The 21,469-nt window shown below is 44.6% G+C and overlaps 1 protein-coding gene across 2 annotated transcripts; it reads right to left on the bottom strand.

The window, feature by feature from the left end:
* Positions 1 to 5,977: 5,977 nt before the first annotated feature.
* Positions 5,978 to 14,609, bottom strand: TMEM267 (transmembrane protein 267). 2 transcript variants are annotated; one of them, XM_060236025.1, is made up of 3 exons: positions 14,555 to 14,609; positions 11,754 to 12,141; positions 5,978 to 6,455 (listed from the first exon to the last, which is right to left on the bottom strand). In XM_060236025.1, exons 2-3 carry the CDS (start codon positions 12,075 to 12,077, stop codon positions 6,120 to 6,122), a joined length of 660 nt encoding a protein of 219 aa, XP_060092008.1. In that variant the 5' UTR covers positions 12,078 to 12,141; positions 14,555 to 14,609; the 3' UTR covers positions 5,978 to 6,119. The 2 variants fall into 2 exon arrangements, with proteins under 2 accessions (XP_060092008.1, XP_060092009.1); XM_060236026.1 differs by lacking the exon at positions 14,555 to 14,609 and adding an exon at positions 14,307 to 14,365.
* Between the last annotated feature and the right edge of the window lie 6,860 nt (positions 14,610 to 21,469).

Genomic DNA, 21,469 nt, shown 5'->3' with positions numbered 1-21,469 from the left:
GAGGTCCTCTGATGGGGAAATGGGCTGCTCATCGGACATCTTCTGAGGAGGGGAAGGTTCCCCGGGGGAGGGGTCTTCCAGCTCGTCAGGTGATGAATCCAAAGATCTGGGGGATGCCTCTGCCGACTCCGACCTTTCAGACGGGTTATGTTCAATCGGAGACACCTGCTCTGTTGCTGTCGTCCGAGGAGCCGGGTCGCGCCGGGTGCGATGTTCGGTCTCGGGAGGTTTCACTACCGGCGCCGCTGCGGATGCCGACCCCACCGCCGCCGATGCTGATGAGTGCTTCGGAGGGCGGTAGGACATGCGGGACTGATAGGAAGTGGCTGAACACTGGTCCCATTCCGTCTGTTTCGGGGCGAACCAAGGGAATGGAGGTTGTAACGGATAAGCGCCGTAAAGATATTGCCATTGGTGCTGGTCCCACGGCACTTGTTGCGCCGATCGATGCGGAGTGCGATCAGCCCCGACATCCTGCGGTGAATGGCCCTTAGATCAGTCCCGATCAGATCGATGGAGAACCGGGCTTCGGGATCGAGGAGTTTCTCGGCCCGATGACGAGCGGCAGTCCAGGCTTCTGCCTGTACGCTGGGCCGATTCGATCTCGGAGTCTGAATCAGTGATCACAAGCTGCGTCGATGCCGAGGCGAGTAGCGGGCTGTCTCGACGTGTGGCGAGAAGCTTCAAGGGGGGCGCGTCGCCAACCGGTTCCGGAGGAGATTCGGGAGAAGCCAGCGGTGCCGATAGCAGAGGTCTAGCCCTCTCAACTTTCTTAGGCTTTTTGACCTTCTCGCCCGAAGTCGTCTTATCGTCCTTGTGCCTCTTAACTGGCACCGGGGACTCAGCGGCAGCTGCCGAGCCCGCACGCTTACGGGGGCGATTGTCGTCGACGGAGGACCGGTCGGTGTCGACCGGTTTTGATGTCGACGGCTCCTCGGGATCGGCCTGTTCGGTGGCCATCTTGCGGGGGGAGAGGGCTTGCTCCATGAGCGCCGCTGCTAACCTCGCCGCCCGGTTCTTCCTGGTCTGCTTAGAAAATTTTGCGCAGTGCCCACAGGAATCCGGCTTATGTCCTTCCCCAAGGCACAGCAAACAGAGGGAGTGCCCGTCGGGTGGTGCAATTTTACTGCCGCACTTCGCACACCGGCGAAAAAAACCCCACCGTCTTTCCATACGCCACGAAAGACAAGGCGGGAAAAGGGGCCGCGAGGGGGGAAAAACTCCCGAAGAGGGAAAAATCCCACCTCGCAGTACAAAATACCTAACTAGACTATCTAACTCTAACTATGAACTAACTATAACTACACTAACTAACAACAGCTAACAATAAAGAACGAAGTTCACCGACCATAGCAGGAGAGATCGACTGATCAGCGCGGCGGTCAGAAGAGAACTGGCGGGATGTCCGCTCCCCGCCTCGGTGGGCATGCGCAGTAGGGGGACTGGGCATGCGCACTGCGGCGGGAGGCGCGGGAATCCGCAGCTTTGAAGTTTACCGATCGTGATCGGCGCAGGCGCCTACTCCCCATCGGTGTGATGCACAGAGACCACGAAGATGATCAATCAATGTTTTCCTCTCCAGCAAGACAGTGCATTTATGGGCACTAAATCGTTAGGAGCCATTACCCCAGAGAACCAAACCCTGGTGGACAATTACCTAGCCTATGGTGATTAAGCACACTCACCCCAGTTTTACACTCCTGCATTTATCCAGAGATGTGTCATTCTAAAATAATTAACCACTGTTTGAAGAATTCCTTTATATAATAATTTTGCTCCAAGTAAACAAACAGCTCTGACCCTAGTAATGATCAATAAACTGTGTTTATGTATTGCAAAACTTTAAGGCACCCAAATATCAGCACGCAGAGCTTTTTGTATAGGTTCTCAGCATATTAACTCTAACATAAACAGCACACATCCACTGTATTATTTTTGTGTATGGCCACTGCTCACTGTTTTGTGTAAGGCCATCTGAAAAGTAAAACTGTTTTCCTGTTTTAATTAATTGCTTTGTGCCAAATTTCTCTGTACAGCTTCAGTCATTAAACTGAACACTATTCTCCTCAACACGATGATAATGTGCCAGACAGGATAAAACAGCACATTTCCAAAATATTTTATTTAGGAAAATAAAGTCTCTCCATTAAAAAAAAAACCAGGAATTTTTTTGGGCATTGTGCTAAAACTTTAAACTGCTCAACACAGAAAAGATGGCTGAAACGGTAACAGTTCTCCTGTATCTGAAACTGAATATTAGCTCGAAGTAGCTGTATTAATATCAATATGATTAGCTGTTCAAGGCAATGAACTTAAATTCCAGCCCAAGTTTGATTGTCTATGTAGTGTAGACAAAAGACAAATACAGATTCCAGTGCAAGCCATGCAGCGATGGCCACAGTCCCACTCCCTGTACCAACAGAGTCCTTGAGTCTCAGCAAGAAAGGCAGACAATAAACAAACAAGTGTGCTCTGCTTCAGAGCTTGCTGGGCACAATGAGAGTAATGGAACAGGAAGATGACCAGCAGGAAGAAAAATTTACAGATAAGAAGAAAATGTTCCATAGCAGCATGTAGGTTATCTACTCCCTACTGTAGTGCTCGAGAAAAGGTTGTGAATACCTGGGGAAGGAAAACTTAATGACTAGAGATTGAAGCTTTAGCTACTCACGTGCCAGAAATAGCCACAAACCCTTTGGGGTAGGGGCTAGTGAGTTACCTAGTGGCCACCACTGCTTTGAGTTTCAATTCTTTCACTAACCAAACCAGTCAAGTGAATCTAATTAGCCTTTTTAAAAGTTCCTTCTGCATATTAAGCAACAACACCATAGAGATAAGCAGCAGTAGGGAGTATATTTACAGACACTAAATTTGATCACAGTTCTCCCTTACAAGGTTTCCAGCTTCTTCTCTGGGACTGGATTTTACAGAAGATGTTGCATGTGGCAATGATTAAGCTTCACCTGCAGTGGAACACACAGCTAAGATCGAAGCTGTGATGGGGATAGGAAAATCAACAGTTGTGAATGCCAAAGTCAGTATATCTAGATGGCATCATAAATAACCCTTGGCATCCTGTGATGTCAAATAGAGCTTATTAAAGAAAACCCTTGCGAACCAGAAAGCTGAACTCTTCAAATACTTCGTTATGATATAAAATACTGACAGTTATTTAACGGCACGGCTTCTCTCTGAGCAAAACTGCTTAAAGGAGCCACATGCTGTGCAACACCATACTGTTCCCACCAATGACAGTGGCATGCAATTCACACTAAGGCAAACATGACAGGGTTGCCAGCCTCCAGGTGGTGGCTGGAGATCTCCTGGGATTACAAATGATCTCCAGATAATGGAGATTAGTTCACCTGGAGAAAATAGCTGCTTTGGAATGTCAATTATATGGTATTATACCCCACTGAAATCCCTCCTTTCCCCAAATCCCACCCTCCTCAGGCTCCACCCCTCAAATCTCCAGGCATTTCCCAACCCAGAGCTGGCAACCAGTGTTTCCTCTAAGCTGAGTTGGTGTGAGCAAGTTCTGTTTTTTAGCATCCAACTCATGCATTTTTGTCTTAAGTCAGGAAAAATGGCCCCAGAGCGAACAAATTTATGCAGTAGTCCACAACTTTAATGCTAGTAGCTCACAAATTAGAATTTTTGCTCACAAGACTTCACAGTTTAGAGGGAGTATTGCTGGCAACTCTAATGCAGGAACATACTGGCAGATGAAAGGAATCCAGACTTAAAAAACAACAACAAATCCGTCTCTTCTATGAATGGATCTGTTTGAGTATGATCCACTTATGACATGTTTAGGTGAACATCCAAAAATGTATGCAGTTAAGATTTTTAAATGCATACCTAAAGTGCAACATATGAATAGAGGGGGAAAAAATCTGGAAATAAATGAATGAGAAGATACACTCAGAGGGAGTGAGGATTCAGAGTAATTTTCTGTGAAGTATACATTTGGCACAAAAATGAGGATTTGCTGCCATGTAGTGTCTGCACAGAATACTTCACATCTGTTTTCAAGCAAGAAAGCCCTCTGAGCTGAAGTTAAGCTGGGAACAGGTTCTGATCATTATACAGACCTTTTGCTTACCCATGTTTTGTGGTGTCTTTTGCAGCAGCACTCCATATATATCCTTGCAGGACCCCATAACCTATTCCTGCCTGAAAATGAGGCCCATTCTGCATCCCATAGTGAGCTGATCATGTGTTCTATGTATATAAGAACATGGCCACAGCTACTCCATGACATGATAAGCAAACATCTGCCATATATGAGTTCTGGGGGAAGGTTAGCTCAGGCAATTATTTTTGGAAATCAGCCATAACATGCACAAAATGTACAAAGGCTTCTCTTTGTTGCTGTCTTTGCTTATTACTATTCCAAAGGCAGTCACCTCTACAGAAGACGCTCCCAACAACTAACTCTTGCAAGTGGAATTAATTGGCATTTGTTTTTAAGTAATAAAATAGTAGAAGTTTGTTTTTAACTCAAAAATGCTTTGCGGGGAGGGGAAACTTGCAAAGCAACAAGAAATACAGAACTCTCCAGTTAACTATATTATCTCAAATTTTGATTTTGTATTTATAAGTTGCTTTTTATCAACTAAAGTAATGTGTGAAGCAATTCACTGGAATCTTACAGCAGCAAGACTTGATAGGTTGCATCTACAACCCTCCAAGAAATAAAACCATACATTCATATATTCTTCTGTGAACTAGAAGGAATAAGAAATTAAATAAAAATTCCTATAGTAAAAAAAACGTACATTCATATATTCTTCTGTGAACTAGAAGGAATAAGAAATTAAATAAAAATTCCTATAGTAAAAAAAACCCCTGTTCAGTAAATTGAAAATATAGTGAACCTGTAGTTTCCCAACATTTTTGTAATTTAGTTACAATTCCAATTAAAACCTTTAAAGAAGCTATTATTGACCCACAAATAACATTCCAATACAATTGATTTTTCCCATCTGTTTCACTGTATGCAAAATGAAATCTGTTAATTTAAAAATCAAACATCTTGTTAGAATTTTTAAATACTAAAGATGTTAGCTCTATACTGGACAAACAAAACATTCTTGTTTTGATGTCACAGAAAAGTTTTTTGTCTCCCCTCTTTTGTTATTATATGACCTAAAAGGGGGCCACTGGACACTGCTCAGGAAGTGGTCCTAGAACAGCCAGTGTTTGATCACAATGTAAAACAGCAAGAAATCTGTGACTGGGTATTTCTCAACAATATGCAATGTTGAATTTGTATTGTCCTTGGAACCTAAATGGTGCAACGCATCTTCAATATGACAACTAAGGAGTTTAGAAGAGAGAAATATAAACAGTGAAATGTGACTGAGTCGAATCTATACTGCAGAGGAGACTGGAGCAGGAACAACTCTAGAAACCAATAACACATGTCTAACATCATAAGCGGTACAGAATAAGGGTATATTATGCTTTCCATTTGTTCCACTCTTTGTATTTAATTTATAAGACAAATTTCTGTTGGGATTAGAGGATGGCCACTTCCTTTCTTTTCCAGGAACCTGCCCACCAACCCAACCTCCAAGGCTAGAGTTCGAGAACAGAAAAAGGGGTTTCTACCTGTTTTGCGGAACCAAAACTGAAAGGCTTGGGGTTGATTCAGTCACTGTGGACTGCAGAGAGAAGAATGTTCATAGGAACAGCAATTTCAGAGGTTAATCATGTTGTCTGCAGTAGGCAAGCTAGATTCAAGTTTAGTTAGCACCTAACAGAAACAACGAGATTTTCAGAGTATTACCTTTTGAGAGTTAAAACTCCCTTTGTCTGATGAAAGTTTATGTCCTGAAAATCTTGCTGGTCTCTGGGATGCTGCTGGACTTAAATCTAGCAGTTACTACTGTTTTCTCACAAAATACTCAAATCTGTTTGGGAATCAACAAAAGACATGGTCTATGGACTGTAATGACTATGCCAAATGGAACATTAACCACAACACTATCTTGTGCAGCTGTGTCTTCAGGGAGTTGCAGCTATAATAAGCAATGTGGTTTCAGGTTAGACCTAACTGAAGAAAACCGGAGGGAATTATTTCAGTGATGCAAACACAACCATCTGCAACATCCTTAGACATCAATATGAATCCCATGTTTTATAGACATCAGTTCCCTTGTTCCTGTTAAATACATAATAAAGGAACAGAAATGAGGTAAAGATGCCGTGATTGCCACATAAAGTGAGTATGGCAAGGGCGCAGTCTTTCCAAATGGACAGATCCACAAACCATGACGAATTCCATCTCGAACGTGATGTGAAGTCCAGGATATAAACAGCATCCAGGGTAGAAAACACCACGAATCCTTCAGCTTGAAAAGATGCATAATAAACTTCAGCATCAGACACACAACTGGAATCACAGTAGAACAGTGAAGAAATGGTCTTCGTGGAAGTGTCAGAGCAGCCTGAGGGAAAGAAAAACACTTCCCTTTATTACAGCCACACATAATTTAAAACTAATCCATATTTCATGTTGAATAACCTTTGGACTATATTTTATCTTAAATATAAAACTATCTTTAGAAAGATTTTTCCTCAACCAGTGTTCTATTAAATCTGATTTAAATGTAAAAAACCCTTCATTTAAATGTTAAAAATCTGATTTTTATTTTTAATTTAAAAAAAAAAAACCATTGATTTTTATCTATGGAATCAATTTCAGTTCATTTTTAAGATGCCATGACTTCTGTTCATTTCTGCAGCAACAAACTAACACGGCAGCCTCTTTGAAACCCCAGCTACAGCTATGCTGTCTGAGTTATGCCGTCTAAAGACTGAGAGCTGAAGAAGGAATTACAGCTGATCAGATCATTGTTTAAATAATGAGAAAATACACACATTTCACAAGAACAACTGAAATAAAAAATCCAAAACATTAATTTAGCATGTCAGTCAAGATACATATTTGGGATTAAGAGGGGGAGAAGATATGAAAATGAAGGACTCTAGGCAAAGGTTATATATAATTACATTCCTTGTGAAGTGTGCCATCTGCTGGCAATAGATGAGACATAACAGTATCATGTCATCTGGCTTAAAAAAAAACACTCTTTGAAAAGGGGGGAGAATTACCTACCAAGGAGAAAACAATTAAACAGGGTTTTTTAAAAGTACGATGAAATTTTAAAAAGTAAATTTTATCTTTATCAATTTATCCAGTCACATTTTTATTAATTGAAAATCCATCATAATCAAACACTGAGGATGAATTATGGCTTCATAACAATGAGGCATCTAAATCCCATATCCATAGGCCTTCTCAATACTGATCTAGCATATTAAAGCTGTGATCCTTAAACCAACTGTTTTGAAACAATTCTATTTGACTGTCTCAGTCTGATTGCATTCTGGCTGGCCAAGAATAGCAGTGCAATCAAATCCCCTTACGCTGTCAGAACACACAATTCTGTTGGTTTATGAAATCCATGAGTAGCAAGCACATTGGAATGAGTAGGGTTATGACACTCTTTCTGTTAATTAAACGTGATCACAATTTTTTCATTAACCTGTTGCTTATTAGTTATCACTACTGCCATGTTTCTCCTGACTCTTCATAGACAGGCAGATTACCACAACCAAAGCCAAGGATGCCTTCCACCCAGTGTCACAAGCCAAAGCATAGAACAGCATTAGTGACCAGTGCAAATGGTCAGTTCATATGTGAGAACTGGATCGTTTTTCATCCCACATTTCTGCATCTTAGGAAAAAACAGAAACACAACAGAAATGCGGTACCCAGCACAAAGATGCAGAGATGGATTTAGCTGTACCTATAAGGCTTTCACGAACCTTTCCAAAGCACAGATGCCCTGCAGGGTTGACAACCCAATTTCTATTTGAGGGCTGTCAGTCCTCTCCATAACTGACAAGAGTCTGTGTATTTATGTACTGTCAAATCACTTCTGACTTATGCTGACTATGTATTGATGACCTCCAAATGTCTTATCATTAACAGCCTTGCTCAGGTCTTGCAAACTGATAAGACTGTAGTAAAAGGAAACAGTGTGTCTGTGTATGTTCTGCTAGTAATCAGTAGACAGTGATTTCCTTTCAGGTGGCTTCATGACGGGACAGAGGGTGTGTTCACACTACACTACATAATGCAACTGGATTTTTGCTAGCCTCACACAGTAAAAATCTAGTTGTAATTTAGTGTAGTGTGAAAGCACCCAGAGAGGTAGAGGTGATGGGGGTGGGGGGTGACAATGGCACTAACATGACTAGGTCTATAGGCTTGCCAGCGGTGCATAAGGGATGAAACAGCTGAATGGCTTCCCACTGCCCCCTCTCCTTGGCTATTGTTGAGAGAGATGAAGCAAGCAAGCAAACAAGTATGAGGGAGGCATGACTAGACAGGGTGAAGCAATCAACACCTTTAAAACAGTCTTGCAAATACCTTATAATGCGATTATGTGCACAAATTGTGAAGCTGGACAAAATATAGTGGATTAAAGTGGGAAAATCTAGGGTCAAACTTCCACTCACCAAAAATGCTCACTTGGTGATCACAGACTTCTTACCATCTTGCAGCCTAAAGTGCCCCCCCGCCCGGGTCATCTGCTAGTAACAGACTCATATCAACATACCTTCAATTGTCTGATTTTAGACAGGGCTATAGGGCCCCAACCTGCTCAGATCTTAGGCCTGAAAAGGGTTAGTTTTTGTTCTCTGTTCATAGCTAGCCTCAGCTATCATGAGGTATGATGAGCTAACCTCAGAATGAATCAGGCTCTTGCTTGACAAACTGCTATGTGGACAGAGGGACATTGATTGCTGCCTGACCAACTCAGAAAAGTAACATCTGGTAACTCTGAGTTAATGTCATACTGTGTAGCTAGTCTCAGAGTGGTGAAAACTACTGAGACACTCCAGAGGGATTTGTCAAGGCTGAACAAGTGGGTGTCAACATGGCAAATGAGGTTCTATATAGGCAAATACAAAGTAATGCACAAGGGAGCCAAAACCCCCAACTACAAATACATGTTGATGGTGTCTGAATTGGCAGTAACTGACCAAGAGAAAGATCTTGAACTCATAGTTGATAACTCACTGAAGATGTTGACTCAGTGTGTGACTGTAATAAACAAGGGAAATGCTATGTTGGGGATTATTAGGAGGGAATTGAAAACAAACCAGTCAGTATCATAATACCCCTGTATAAATTTATTGTGCAGCTTCATTTGGAATACTGTGTACAATTCGGGTCACAGCATCTCAAAAAAGGTATTACAGTATTGGAAAAGGTGCAGAAAAGGGCACCTAAAATGATTAACGGGGTGGAACACTTTCCCTATGCAGAAAAGTTAAAGAGGTTATGACTCTTTAACTTGGAGAAATGACAACTGAGGGGTGACCTGACAGGTTTACAAAAATATAAATGGGGCAGAGAAGGTAGAGAAAGTAATACTTTTCTCCCTTTCTCACAATACAAGAATTTGTGGGCACTCAATGAAACTGATGAGCAGTAGGTTTAGAACAGATTAAAAGAAGTACTTCTTCACCCAAAATTAACAAGTGCAATTCACTGCTGCAGGAAGTGGTAGCAGCTACAAGCATAGACAGCTTCGAGGAAACTGGATAAACATACAGAGTAGAGGTCCATCGAAGGCTATTAGCCATAAGGTATAGATGGAACACTATGTCTGGGCCAGAGATGCTCTGTGTTCTTGGTGCTCGGGGAGCCACAGTGGGAAGGCTTCTGGAGTTGTGGCCCCACTGGTGGACCTCTTGATGACACACTTCCTCAGATACATAGAAGTGTAAGTTAATGTTTCATATATATAGGCAGATGCCTCTACATAGGTGAACAGCAAATTAGCATACAACATAATGAAGATGTTTTGACATATGCAAAAACTAGTTAGCAATAACAAGCTAAGTTTCTAGGTCACAATACATTTGGATTTAATTATGGGGAAAAACAGTAGAGCAATAAATATGTCAAAGTAAGAGACTAATGTGTCGAAGTATCCCTCTTAATTGTTGAGAGTAATTGAAAGTTCAGTGTTTAAAGGAAAAGCCATTACAACCCAGTTATTAAAGTGAGCATGCTGTGTGTGCACAGTAGATGAGGACAGGAATGGCCCTTATAGGAGGTGGTGAATCTCATGCAGTCACAACCCAAATAATAAAGTGAGCATTATGTGTGTGCAGAGTGGATTAGGACAGGAATGGCCCTTATGGGAGTCTGTGTATATCAAGTAATTCAAGAAAATCTTGCGTTCTGGGAGGAATCCTGCCTCCAAAGGGCTAGGTATGCATGCTATCCTTATGTTACCATTGTACACTGGCAGAATATAGTAGTATGAGTATGTGAACCCTCAGCTATTAGGTCTGAAGAGAGCTTCTCTTTGACCTGGAACTTAACAGTGGTGAGTGGGGCAAGGAATAGAAGTGAACTGGTTCATCTTCACATTCCTGCTGCCTTCAGCCTACCTCAGGCCCAAGCTCTATGGTGGATTCAGAACAGGCGAAACACAAAGCAGGGAATGGAACTTCCTTTTTTCTGGACTGAAGGCACATGGGAACAAGGTTGTGCACACGCTCTCTTCAGGCACCTGAGGCCAACTGCCACTATGGCTCCTGTGCCTGAACTGGGAAGAACCCTGCATGAGTTGTGGGAGGTCGCCGTAGTCTGGGATCCAATTTGTGATTACTGAAGAAGTTATCTCAGTGAATATAAACTTGAGCCTAGTACTTTCTGGCCCTGTTTCCCACACCTCAGAATCTTTGAACCTGTGGACAAGTTTTCTCCTTTAGGCTTTAAAGGACTTTGGGTTAAAAGAAAGAGGATAGAGGAACTGGCTTCACAGGACAAGCAGCCTCTAAGGCCAATCACACATAACCTTCAATGGTAAGTAGTCAAATTATTTCTTTCTGAATAAAATATGCTATTACAGTGACAACAGGAGCAGCAATAGCATACTGTGCGAAGCCAGATTTAAAAGACACACTACTTGATTTTCAGCTGTGCCCTGTCAGGATCAGTTGTTTATTCTTATTTCTAGTAGGAGACCCATAACTGTTTCATCATAAAATTAAATGCAAAATAACCTTCAGTTTGGATACTAACTTAAATTAGGTCATCAGTTTCTTTTTCATCAAATCCAGCACAAATAGGAGGAAATTAGCACATGGTCTGAATGGACATCCACCCTTCAACCTACTTCAGTTAGAAAGGTGGCATAAAATGCTATAAATAAAGAAAAGAAAAGAAAGCCTCAGGCCTACCAAATAAAAAAGGTAAAAGTAAAAAGTCATTTCCGACTCTGGGGTGACGTTGCTTTCACGTTTTCACGGCATAACCAGAGTGCAAATGTTAATCTGCAACAGAGGTTAATGCAATCTAACCAAGTAAATTCAATTTAGGTCAATGGTACTTACGCCCTAGTAAGTGTGCTTAGAATTGCAACTTTACAGTGCAATCCTAAGAACACTTTCCTGGGAGTAAGCCCCACTGAGCAGATATGAGTAGGAATTGGAGTAGACATGCATGGGGCGAGTCTCTTAATGTATTAACTCACATGAAGCTCATAGTCTTAACGTTTGGTGGAAAATAAACTGTCCATAGACTTCCCCTCTCTCTCATGGAAAAAAACCTCTATGCGACAATAAACTTCAAACATTTCTACTAGTCTTTAGAGTGAACAGTGTTGCACAAATATTCAGAGCCATATAGATTATGAAGTTGTGGTTCTGCTTACCTTTAATGAAAATGAGCCAGCTAGGATAAAGTGATCCATATCAATCACAGAGGAGAGGAAACCAGCAAAAATTACTTCCAAAAAGTCGCTTTTCTTCTTGAGTCCAATCACTATTGCCCAAGACCACAAACCCACAACACCATGCACGGTGTTATCAGAGAGTGCCCGCAACCAGTCATTTTGCTGAATGAAAGAAAACTGTAGAAATCTATCTGCTGCAAAGCAGAAAATTCCCAATCCTAGGCTTGAAATAATAGAAGCCGTGCTGAATGACTGCAGAAGAGCATGGGCCTTTTCAGTCTCAGATGCCATAGCAAGCAACATGTCTCTATGCACAAAATGCCATCAGGGTACATATGGCCCATCATCTGTTAAATCTTCAGTCATTCTGTAATTAGCATAGAGAAAACTTAATGGCAGGGTTTATCAGCATGAAAAAGCTCTATTTAAAAGAGAAAAGTGATGACAATTCATTTTTTTTGTCCTAATAAATGAGCACTCTATAAAAAGCAAAATCTGTATATGGATAAAGAGAAATATCACTCTGTAGCTCTTGCTGTTCCAAAGACAATAAGATCAGTACATGAAATTATCAAAACAATCTGATTTCGTAATATTAGCAGCAGAGAACAACATTCTGCACTAGGATAATAAAAATTTGAGGCACATTTAATCTTGTTTGTTAATTAGCAAGCAATCTCTAAACCAGTTTATTTTACTTCAGCAGCCACATTGTACCAAACAAAACAAGAGGAAAACCTTCAAAAACTGTACTCAGAGCTATCATGTAGTCCAAAACACTGTGTCTAGAAATGGATACTTGAGAGTATTTGAACACTGGTGGGCAATGTGGATAAATTTCATAATCAAAGCTCTGGAGTGAAGAAGTGGGGACATGGTAGTCACAGTAGATAAACGGCAACAGCAAGGAAAGTGGAGTGGGAGCAGCTAAAAATGGTATTCTCAGTGGATAAAAGGCTGAAGTCAGAAAAAGGAAAGCAGCAAGGGAAGAAATGGAACTGTTGGGGCGGGGGCACTGGTATACGACTTTGGAGTTATGCTGTCTAAAGACTGAGGGTTGAAGGAGAAGGAATTATAGCTTTGTAGTTTCATAAACCTTGCTAACAGAAGCAATAAGAGAGAGACATTAGGACTATGCAGGGATGCATGTACAGATGACAGAGGCTGAAGGGGTATATTACATTTGCTAACATAAACCAGTAAAACCCAAAGAATAGGGTTTGCCAGTGGGGCTTGGAGATCTTCTGGGATTACAAACTAATCTACAGGTCAGTGCTGCTGGAGAAAACATCCACCCTGCTGAAGCTCCCCCCTCCCCATAAGAGCAAAAGAACCTGCTGGATCAGACCAGTGGCCCATCTAGACCAACATCCTGTCTCACACAGTAGGTAACCAGTTCCTCTGGAGGGCCAACAATAGGGCATAGAGGCCAAGGCCTTCCCCTGATGTTGCCTCCTGGCTCTGGGATTCAGAGGTGTAGTACCTTTATATGTGGAGGTTTCCCTCAATCACCATGGCTAGTATTATTGATAGATTTATCCTCCATCAATCTATCTAACTCCCCCCCCCCCCTAAAAACTGTCTATGCACGTGGCCATCACTACATCCTCTGGCAATGAATTCCATTTTTTAATCACTCTCCCAGATCTCCAGAGCTGGCAACCCTATCAGAGAAACCTGTGTGGGCTGTACTGGACAAAAAACCCCACAGTATTCAAAACCTTGGAAAGCTGTCTAGTTGGAAGAGAGAGTGCTAGCCAGAATAGGCTAAAGCCGGTTTTGCCTGCTTTGATTTGTTGGGGCCTCAACACTGCCCATCTTGCACATTATGATGCCACTCAGACTTGTGGTTTCTAGATGCAGAAAGGGTTTTTTTGACCGCTTCCTTGATCCCAGCCTGATGAGATTTTACCAATTTGCTTAGGGAGCATTCACACATCATACAACAACGAGGTCGGTCACCAAGTGTCCAGGGGGAAAAGAAAAGCAGGAGCCTTGTGAGGATCAAATCTTAACAATGAAACCTGTTATTCTGAGTCCACTAAAGTAAAGCTTATGCTGAGTCTTAAAACTCAATAGGTCTTCAAGGTACCACCAGACTAATGTTTTCTCTAAGGTGCAGAGTCTTGTGAGCAAAAATTCTACTTTGTGAGCTACTGGCATTAAAGTTGTGAGGTACTGCATAACTTAGTTTGCTCTGGAGTCATTTTTCCTGAGCTAAGACAAAAATGTCTGAGCTGGCTGGAAGCTAAAAATCTGTGAGCTAGCTCACACTAACTCAGCTTAGAGGGAACAGTGCACCAGACTGCTGTTTATTTTTTCTGCAACAGGAAACTCTACTGGCATTATTTCCACTGCTTAAACCACGTATCCTTTCTGCTAATAAAGAGGGGGGGGGGGAGAAAGCTCCCCCTGTTGAATTCTTGTGAGATCTCCGCTTAAAAACACAGGAATTCCGCAGGAGGACGAGAACAGCCTCCATACGCGGTGGAAGGAGGGCGACGGGAAGGAACCGGGCAGCCAATGGCTGACCTCGCGCTGCTTCCCCGTCACCTTGCCGCCCGCATCCCACTCCCGCCGCCATACCAAATCTCTCCCACGCTGCTCCTACCCCACAGTCAGAGCCGCACTCCGCCCCTCTCCAAGGCGACCTGACCCACATCTCCTCAGACCCCCCCTCTAGGGCCGCCGCCAGCTCTCAGCCCCTCTCCCTCCGCCACCTTTCGCGCCCTTTCGGGTCTCAGCTCAGCATCCTTCCCCTCCCCAACGGCCCCTCTCACCTCCGCAACGCCGCCCGAGGCAAAGAAAGCGCTCGCGCTACAGCCCCACCCACCGGCGCGCGCAAGGCATTCTGGTTTGTGTTTTTTTTTCTGAAGGCGGGTTCGACCCTCTGCTCGCTTTGGCTCCCGGTTAGGGTTGCCAATCCCCAGGTTGGGGCAGGGAATCCCCCGGTTTGGAGGCCCTCCCCCGGCTTCAGGGTCATCAGAAAGCGAGGGGAGGGGAGGGAAATGTCTTCTGGGAACTCTGTTATTCCTTATGGAGATTTATTCCCATAGAAAAGCATGGAGAATTGATCCGCGGGTATCTGGGGCTATGGGGGGGCTGTTTTTTGGGGTAGAAGCACCAAATTTTCAGTATAGCATCTAGTGCCTCTCCCCAAAATACCCCCCAATTCTATGAGCCCCAAAAGAAGGTGCCCCTATCCTTCATTATTTCCTATGGAAGGAAGGAATTGAAAAGGTGTGCAGTCCCTTTAAATGTGATGGCCGGAACTTCCTTTGGAGTTCAGTTATGCTTGTCACAGCCTTGATCCTGGCTCCACCCCCAAAGTTCCCAGATATTTCTTGAATTGGACTTGGCAACCCTACTCCCAGGTGATAACGGGGGCTTCCTGCGGCTGCCTGGTTGTGAAACATAAGCGACCTTAGCTGCTTGTATGATTTATGGTAGTGTGGCCTAGGGGGAAATGCAAGGCATGACACTTGTTCTTAAAAAAAAATCACGCCCCTCTACATAACTTCTCCATATAGAAGGGGCTCCAAACCTCCACAAAAGGGAGTTCAAAACTAATTTTAGATCGGGATGGCCAAACTTGCTCAACATAAGAGCCACACAGAATAAACATCAGATGTTTAAGAGCTGCAAGACATGAACATCAGATGTTTGAGAACCACAAGACATGAAGGAAGGGAGGGAGAATGGCAAATGGATGGGGAAGAAGAGGTGGAAAGAAAGCAACTTTAAATGCATTCTCCAAGTTACCAGCTGGCTTGGCAAAGTGCTTTAAAAAGACAAAGAGCGGCTCAATTGCTGGCTGCGCATGCAGACTGGGAGGGCAGGGTGAAATCTGGGGAGAGAAGCCGGCCCAGGGCCCCTAAAGGGTTGGGGGCCCATAGGCCAGTGGCTACTTGTTAATCTGGCCCTGCTGTGGGTCACAGCTTTAGTAAGGAAGGCCACAAGCCAGCAAAAGCAACATCTCTTTGGGACTTAACACACTGCTAGGCTGAAAAAGACATGAGGCAGTCTCACAGCCTTATCTATAACAGAGATAAAGCTTTAACTATGCCTTACTGCATTTCTGTCGTGTTTCTAAGTAACAATAGAAGTAGGAGGTTCTTAGACCCAAAACCAGATTTATCTGGTCAAGACGTGTATTAAATTTCTTGATGCACCACAGCTTGTAGCCAATGAGCTGATGCCAACTTGATAAAATGTATTAGCAGTGTGTAGCTGACTCTCACAATGAAATCATGATGAATGTTACAGCCAGTTTATATATACATGCACCAACATGTCGAGGGTATATAAGGTTTTGACTGCCCTGAAATGGATGGAGCAGCTTGGTATGCAGGCCTAGGTTTAGCTCTGCTCCACAATTCATTGCAATAATTTTTCAGATTGCAGATTTATGCATCCTCACTGACTCAAAAAAGCCTGTCAGTTGGGAAAGTCCTGGAGATTTGGGGGGTGGAATCTCAGGAGAGAAGGGACTTCAGCAAGGTATAATGCAAGAGTCCATTCTCCAAAGTGGTCATTTTCTTCAGAACTAATTTCTATAATCAAAATGAATTGTAATTCTATATTTCCAGGCTCCACCTGGAGGTTGACAATCCTAGAGGATGAGTAGTTTCAGTTGGGTAGCCATGTTGTCAGGTAGTACCTTAAAGACCAACATTTCCAAGGTACATGCTACTGAAAGCCAAAGCTCACTTTCTCAGATTTGTATGATAAGGTCGCTTTGACTCTGGAAAGCTTATAACCTGGAAAATCTTGTTGGTCTTTAAGGTGCTACTGGACTTGAACGGTACAGAGACCTATTCAGCCTTTTATTGCCAGGACAGAAGGCAGGAAGAGTGTTACAGGCTCCAGACGGCCTTTCTTAATTCCTATTTGTATCTGATGGCAAGTTTTGATTCACAAAAAAATACTCTGGGAAATGTTGATTTTTAAGGTACTGTGCTCAGATTTTGTGCTGCTATAGACTAACGCTGCTACCACCCTGAACTTAATTCTCAATGGGAAGATCAGTTGCAGTCCTGAAGTGAGTTACACCTTCTAAGTGAAGTGAAATTAGTGGAGTACAAAGGGTGTGACACTTGCTTAGAACTGCACTATTAATCTGTTGCAGCAAAATAATTTTAAAAATTCAGTGGCGCCTTCAGGGATGATGAAATGTTATTTCAGCATGAGCTTCCCAAGGCTCACTTCATCAAATGCACATGTACATCTACAGGAGATAAATGAAGTGTCAGTACATGGATATACACACCTGATGGAGTTCTCACAAAAACTTATGCAGAAATAAGTTTTGCTACTGCTGGGAATTTCTTTAAAGGCAAAGGTAGTCCCCTCCTGTGCATGCACTAGTCGGAAATTTCTTTAATGCACCATTATATGGAAAGAGTGGTGGGGTTTTCTTATCTTTCAAGAAATATTGGACCAAACGAAGCAGTTGTAGTGGATGGTTCATTGCTTAGTACAGTACCAAACAGGGAGACTCCTAGAGCGGATGCTTTGAAGGCAAAAGGGCCCAGGTTCAATCTCTGGTGTCTCCAGGTAAATAGACTTCTTTGCCCGAGACCACAGGCAGACAGACAGCTCGGTGATCTGCCTTCCTACAAGTCCGTCACATGTTCTCAAGCTTCTTGTTATTGGAAATTATGTTGGTGTAGCACTAGAAGCAGCACTCAGTAGCAAGCACAGACATATGGAGATTGGCCCTAACACTGTCCAAGCTAGACCATAAGAATATTGCTGTGGGTGGCCTATTACTAATTCTTTAAGGTAATTCTTTAAGGATTAGTCTTTAAGGTTGGGGTGGGGGTGGGGGGTGGGCTCCCTCTGGGAATCCTACCCCCCCAGGGAAAGTGCATGCGCAATACATAGCCTCTCCTCTCCCGGTGTAGTGAACGCCGCGTGGTCACTGTCTGGCTATGCCTGGCAGATGGTCACTGCAATGGCCTCTCCTGCATTACTGCATCCGTAGCAACACCTTCTCGCTGGTCCCCCCCGTTTTCACAGAGTTTGCTACGTCATGGTGCGACCGAAGTGTCCGGCGGTATAACCGGATGGGCAGGCTGGGCCCACCAACCTCGTCAGCCTAAGAGAAGGAAAACTCTAACATCAAACCCGGGCAGATTGAGCTCGTTAATGTAACACCTACCACCTGGAGGACTCACTGCCGGCGTCCCGGCTTACTGGGCCATGGCAGATGACCCCCAGGTGAAAGGGTGGAGCCAGTACCGCGCACACTGCGCTTCACCTAAAAAATTCCTCTGCGCAGGCCTGAAGGGCATATCCACACACACAACCCACAACGCATCAAGTCCTGCAGCGATAGGCAAGGGGCGAAACGGCAGGTGGAAGGTGCCACTGGAAGCCGCAGTCCCGATCCTGCATGTAGGCGGTTCAGGATATTGGTCGCCTGATGCTAACCCGGAGATGAAAGCATCTTTCGGCAGCACCCTGAACGACCAAGCAGCCTTATCTAGGGACAGCACTGCTTGCTCCACACGGAGAGGGGCCTAGAAAAGGTGGCCTAAACAAAGCTCGTCTCCTCCACCCCAGTTGGCTAGCCGCGGTCAACGGGCATCCTTACTTGCGGTCGAAAAATAACAACAAAGAAAAGGCATGCACCTGCCTCACAAAGTGTGCAAAGACTAAAGCTTGCGTGTTGGAACATCAGAACCATGCTTGACACAGTAGGCAGTGGTCGCCCTGAACGACGCTCTGCTCTAGTTGCCCACGAACTTCTCAGGTTGAATATCGACATAGCAGCTCTCAGTGAGGTCCGTTTCCCTGAGGAAGGTAGTCTTCAAGAACACGGTGCTGGCTATACCCTCTACTGGTCGGGTAAGTCAAAGGCTGAGAGCCGCCTTTCTGGCATTGGCTTCATGGTCAGGAACTCCATTGCCTCCAAACTCGAAAACCTGCCAACAGGTCACTCAGATCGCATCATGTCCATGCGCCTCCCACTTCAAAACAAGCAGCATGCAACACTCTTCAGTGTGTATGCCCCAACCCTTCAAGCAGATCCTGCAGAAAAGAACAAGTTCTATGCTGATCTACGCAACCTCGTACGGAAGACCCCTACAGAGGACAAGGTGATCATCCTTGGCGACTTCAATGCCAGAGTAGGTAAAGACTCGGAAGCCTGGAAAGGAGTACTTGGCAAACACGGCATTGGCAACTGCAATGACAACGGGCGCCTCCTGCTAGAATTCTGCATGGAGCACCAGCTCACCATCACCAACACTATCTTCCAGCAGAAGAACAGTCTGAAGACAACCTGGATGCACCCACGGTCCAAGCATTGGCACCTTATCGACTACATTCTGGTGCGCCAGAGAGACCTTCGAGATGTCTTACACACCCGAGTAATGCCCAGCGCAGAATGTCATACGGATCATCGTCTTGTACGCTGCAATCTCCGTCTTCACTTTAAACCCACACCCAGGAGAGGAGGTATCCCTCGGAGGAAGTTTCAGGTTGGCAGCCTCCAGTCAGCCGAAGTTAAAGCTGCCTTCCAGGCAAAACTCCAGTCAAGAATTGAGGACCTCAGTTGCCCCACAGACCCTTCTCCAGAAGCACTCTGGGAACACCTAAAAACTACCATCCTGCAGATCTCTGAAGAAGTCCTCGGGTTCTCCACAAGGAAGAACAAGGACTGGTTTGATGAGAACAATCAAGAGATCCAAGAATTACTGGCAAAAAAGAGATCTGCCTACCAAGCACATCTTGCTCAGCCCTCCTGTCCTGGGAAAAAAGCAACCTTTCGCGCTGCATGTAGCAACCTCCAGCGCAAGCTTCGAGACATTCAGAACGAGTGGTGGACCAAGCTTGCAGAGAGAACCCAGCTGTGTGCAGACACTGGTGATTTAAGAGGGTTCTACGAAGCCCTGAAGGCAGTATATGGTCCATCATATCAGGCTCAGAGTCCCTTGCATAGTGCAGACGGCCAAGTGCTCCTCACAGACAAGGCATCCATATTGAACCGGTGGTCGGAGTATTTTCAGGTTCTCTTCAGTGCCAACCGCGTAGTTCAAGATTCAGCAATCCACCTCACCCCACTTCAACCGGTGAAAACAGAGTTGGATGAGATCCCCACACTAGAAGAGACTGTTAAAGCCATCAAGCAACTGAAAAGTGGCAAGGCAGCAGGAGTTGATGGAATTCCACCAGAGATCTGGAAGCATGGGGGCACAGTACTACATAGCTCACTTCACAAAGTACTTGTCACCTGCTGGGAACAAGGCAAATTACCACAGGACTTTCGCGATGCAATCATCATCACCCTATACAAGAACAAAGGGGAAAAGTCAGACTGCTCCAACTACCGGGGGATAACCCTGCTCTCCATCGCAGGCAAAATCCTTGCCAGAATACTCCTGAACAGACTGGTGCCCACCATTGCAGAAGAACTCCTCCCAGAGAGCCAGTGCGGCTTCAGAGCTAACAGGAGCACCACCGACATGGTATTTGTTCTCAGGCAGCTCCAAGAGAAATGCAGGGAACAGAACAAGGCTCTGTATGTGACTTTTGTCGACCTTACCAAAGCTTTCGATACCGTTAGCAGGAAAGGCCTGTGGCAAATCTTGGAACGTTTAGGATGTCCCCCAAGGTTCCTCAGCATGATCATCCAGCTACACGAAGACCAGCGAGGCCAAGTCAGACACTGCAACGACCTCTCGGAGCCCTTCCCAATAGGCACAGGTGTAAAGCAAGGCTGCGTTCTCGCGCCAACTCTCTTTACGATCTTCTTTAGCATGATGCTTCAAAGAGCCGCAGTAGATCTAGATGAGGACGATGGTGTCTACATCCGCTATCGCACCGATGGCAGCCTGTTCAACCTGAGGCGACTAAAGGCACACTCCAAGACAATGGAAAAACTCATCCGAGAGCTACTGTTTGCTGATGATGCTGCACTCGTCTCCCACTCGGTATCAGCTCTGCAGCATATGACGTCCTGCTTTGCAGAGGCTGCCAAGCTATTCGGCCTAGAAGTTAGTCTGAAGAAGACAGAAGTTCTCCACCAGCCTGCACCCCAGGAAGATTATCACCCTCCCTGCATCACTGTGGGTGAATCAGTTCTGAAGACAGTCCAGCAGTTCAGCTACCTGGGGTGCATCATCTCCTCAGATGCCAAGATCGACAAGGAGATTGACAACAGGCTGGCAAAGGCAAACCGTGCATTTGGCCGACTGCACAAAAGAGTGTGGAGCAACAAGCATCTGAAAAAAGGCACAAAGATCAATGTTTACAAAGCGGTTGTGATGACAACCCTCATCTATGGCTCCGAATCGTGGGTTTTATACCGTCATCACCTGCGACTCCTTGAGCGCTTTCATCAGCGCTGCCTTCGCACCATCCTCAACATCCACTGGAGTGACTTTGTGACCAACACTGAAGTCCTCAAGCGGGCAGAGGTTACCAGCATCGAGGCACTGCTGTTGAAGACGCAGCTGCGCTGGGCAGGGCATATTTCTAGGATGGAAAACCACCGCCTTCCCAAGATTGCCCTGTATGGCGAACTCTCCACCGGCCATCGAAATAGAGGGGCACCAAAGAAGAGGTACAAGGACTCCTTGAAGAAATCTCTTAGCACCTGTCACATCAACCATCACCAGTGGTCTGACCTAGCCTCAGATCGCAAAGCATGGAGGCACACCATCCACCAGGCTGTCTCTTCCTTTGAG

The sequence above is a fragment of the Heteronotia binoei genome, chromosome 4 (assembly GCF_032191835.1).
Source record: "Heteronotia binoei isolate CCM8104 ecotype False Entrance Well chromosome 4, APGP_CSIRO_Hbin_v1, whole genome shotgun sequence".
Lineage (NCBI taxonomy): Eukaryota > Metazoa > Chordata > Lepidosauria > Squamata > Gekkonidae > Heteronotia > Heteronotia binoei.
Note: the sequence above shows the minus strand (reverse complement) of the source record. Positions and strands in the feature narration are given on the sequence as shown.

What these genes read in the sequence shown, in the direction of transcription:
- TMEM267 (XM_060236025.1), bottom strand. Translation starts at nt 12,077, where the DNA reads ATGTTGCTTGCTATGGCATCTGAGACTGAAAAGGCCCATGCTCTTCTG. An exon ending in CTGGCTCATTTTCATTAAAG is followed by an intron (nt 6,456 to 11,753) that starts GTAAGCAGAACC and finishes TCTTTCCCTCAG; the next exon opens with GCTGCTCTGACACTTCCACG.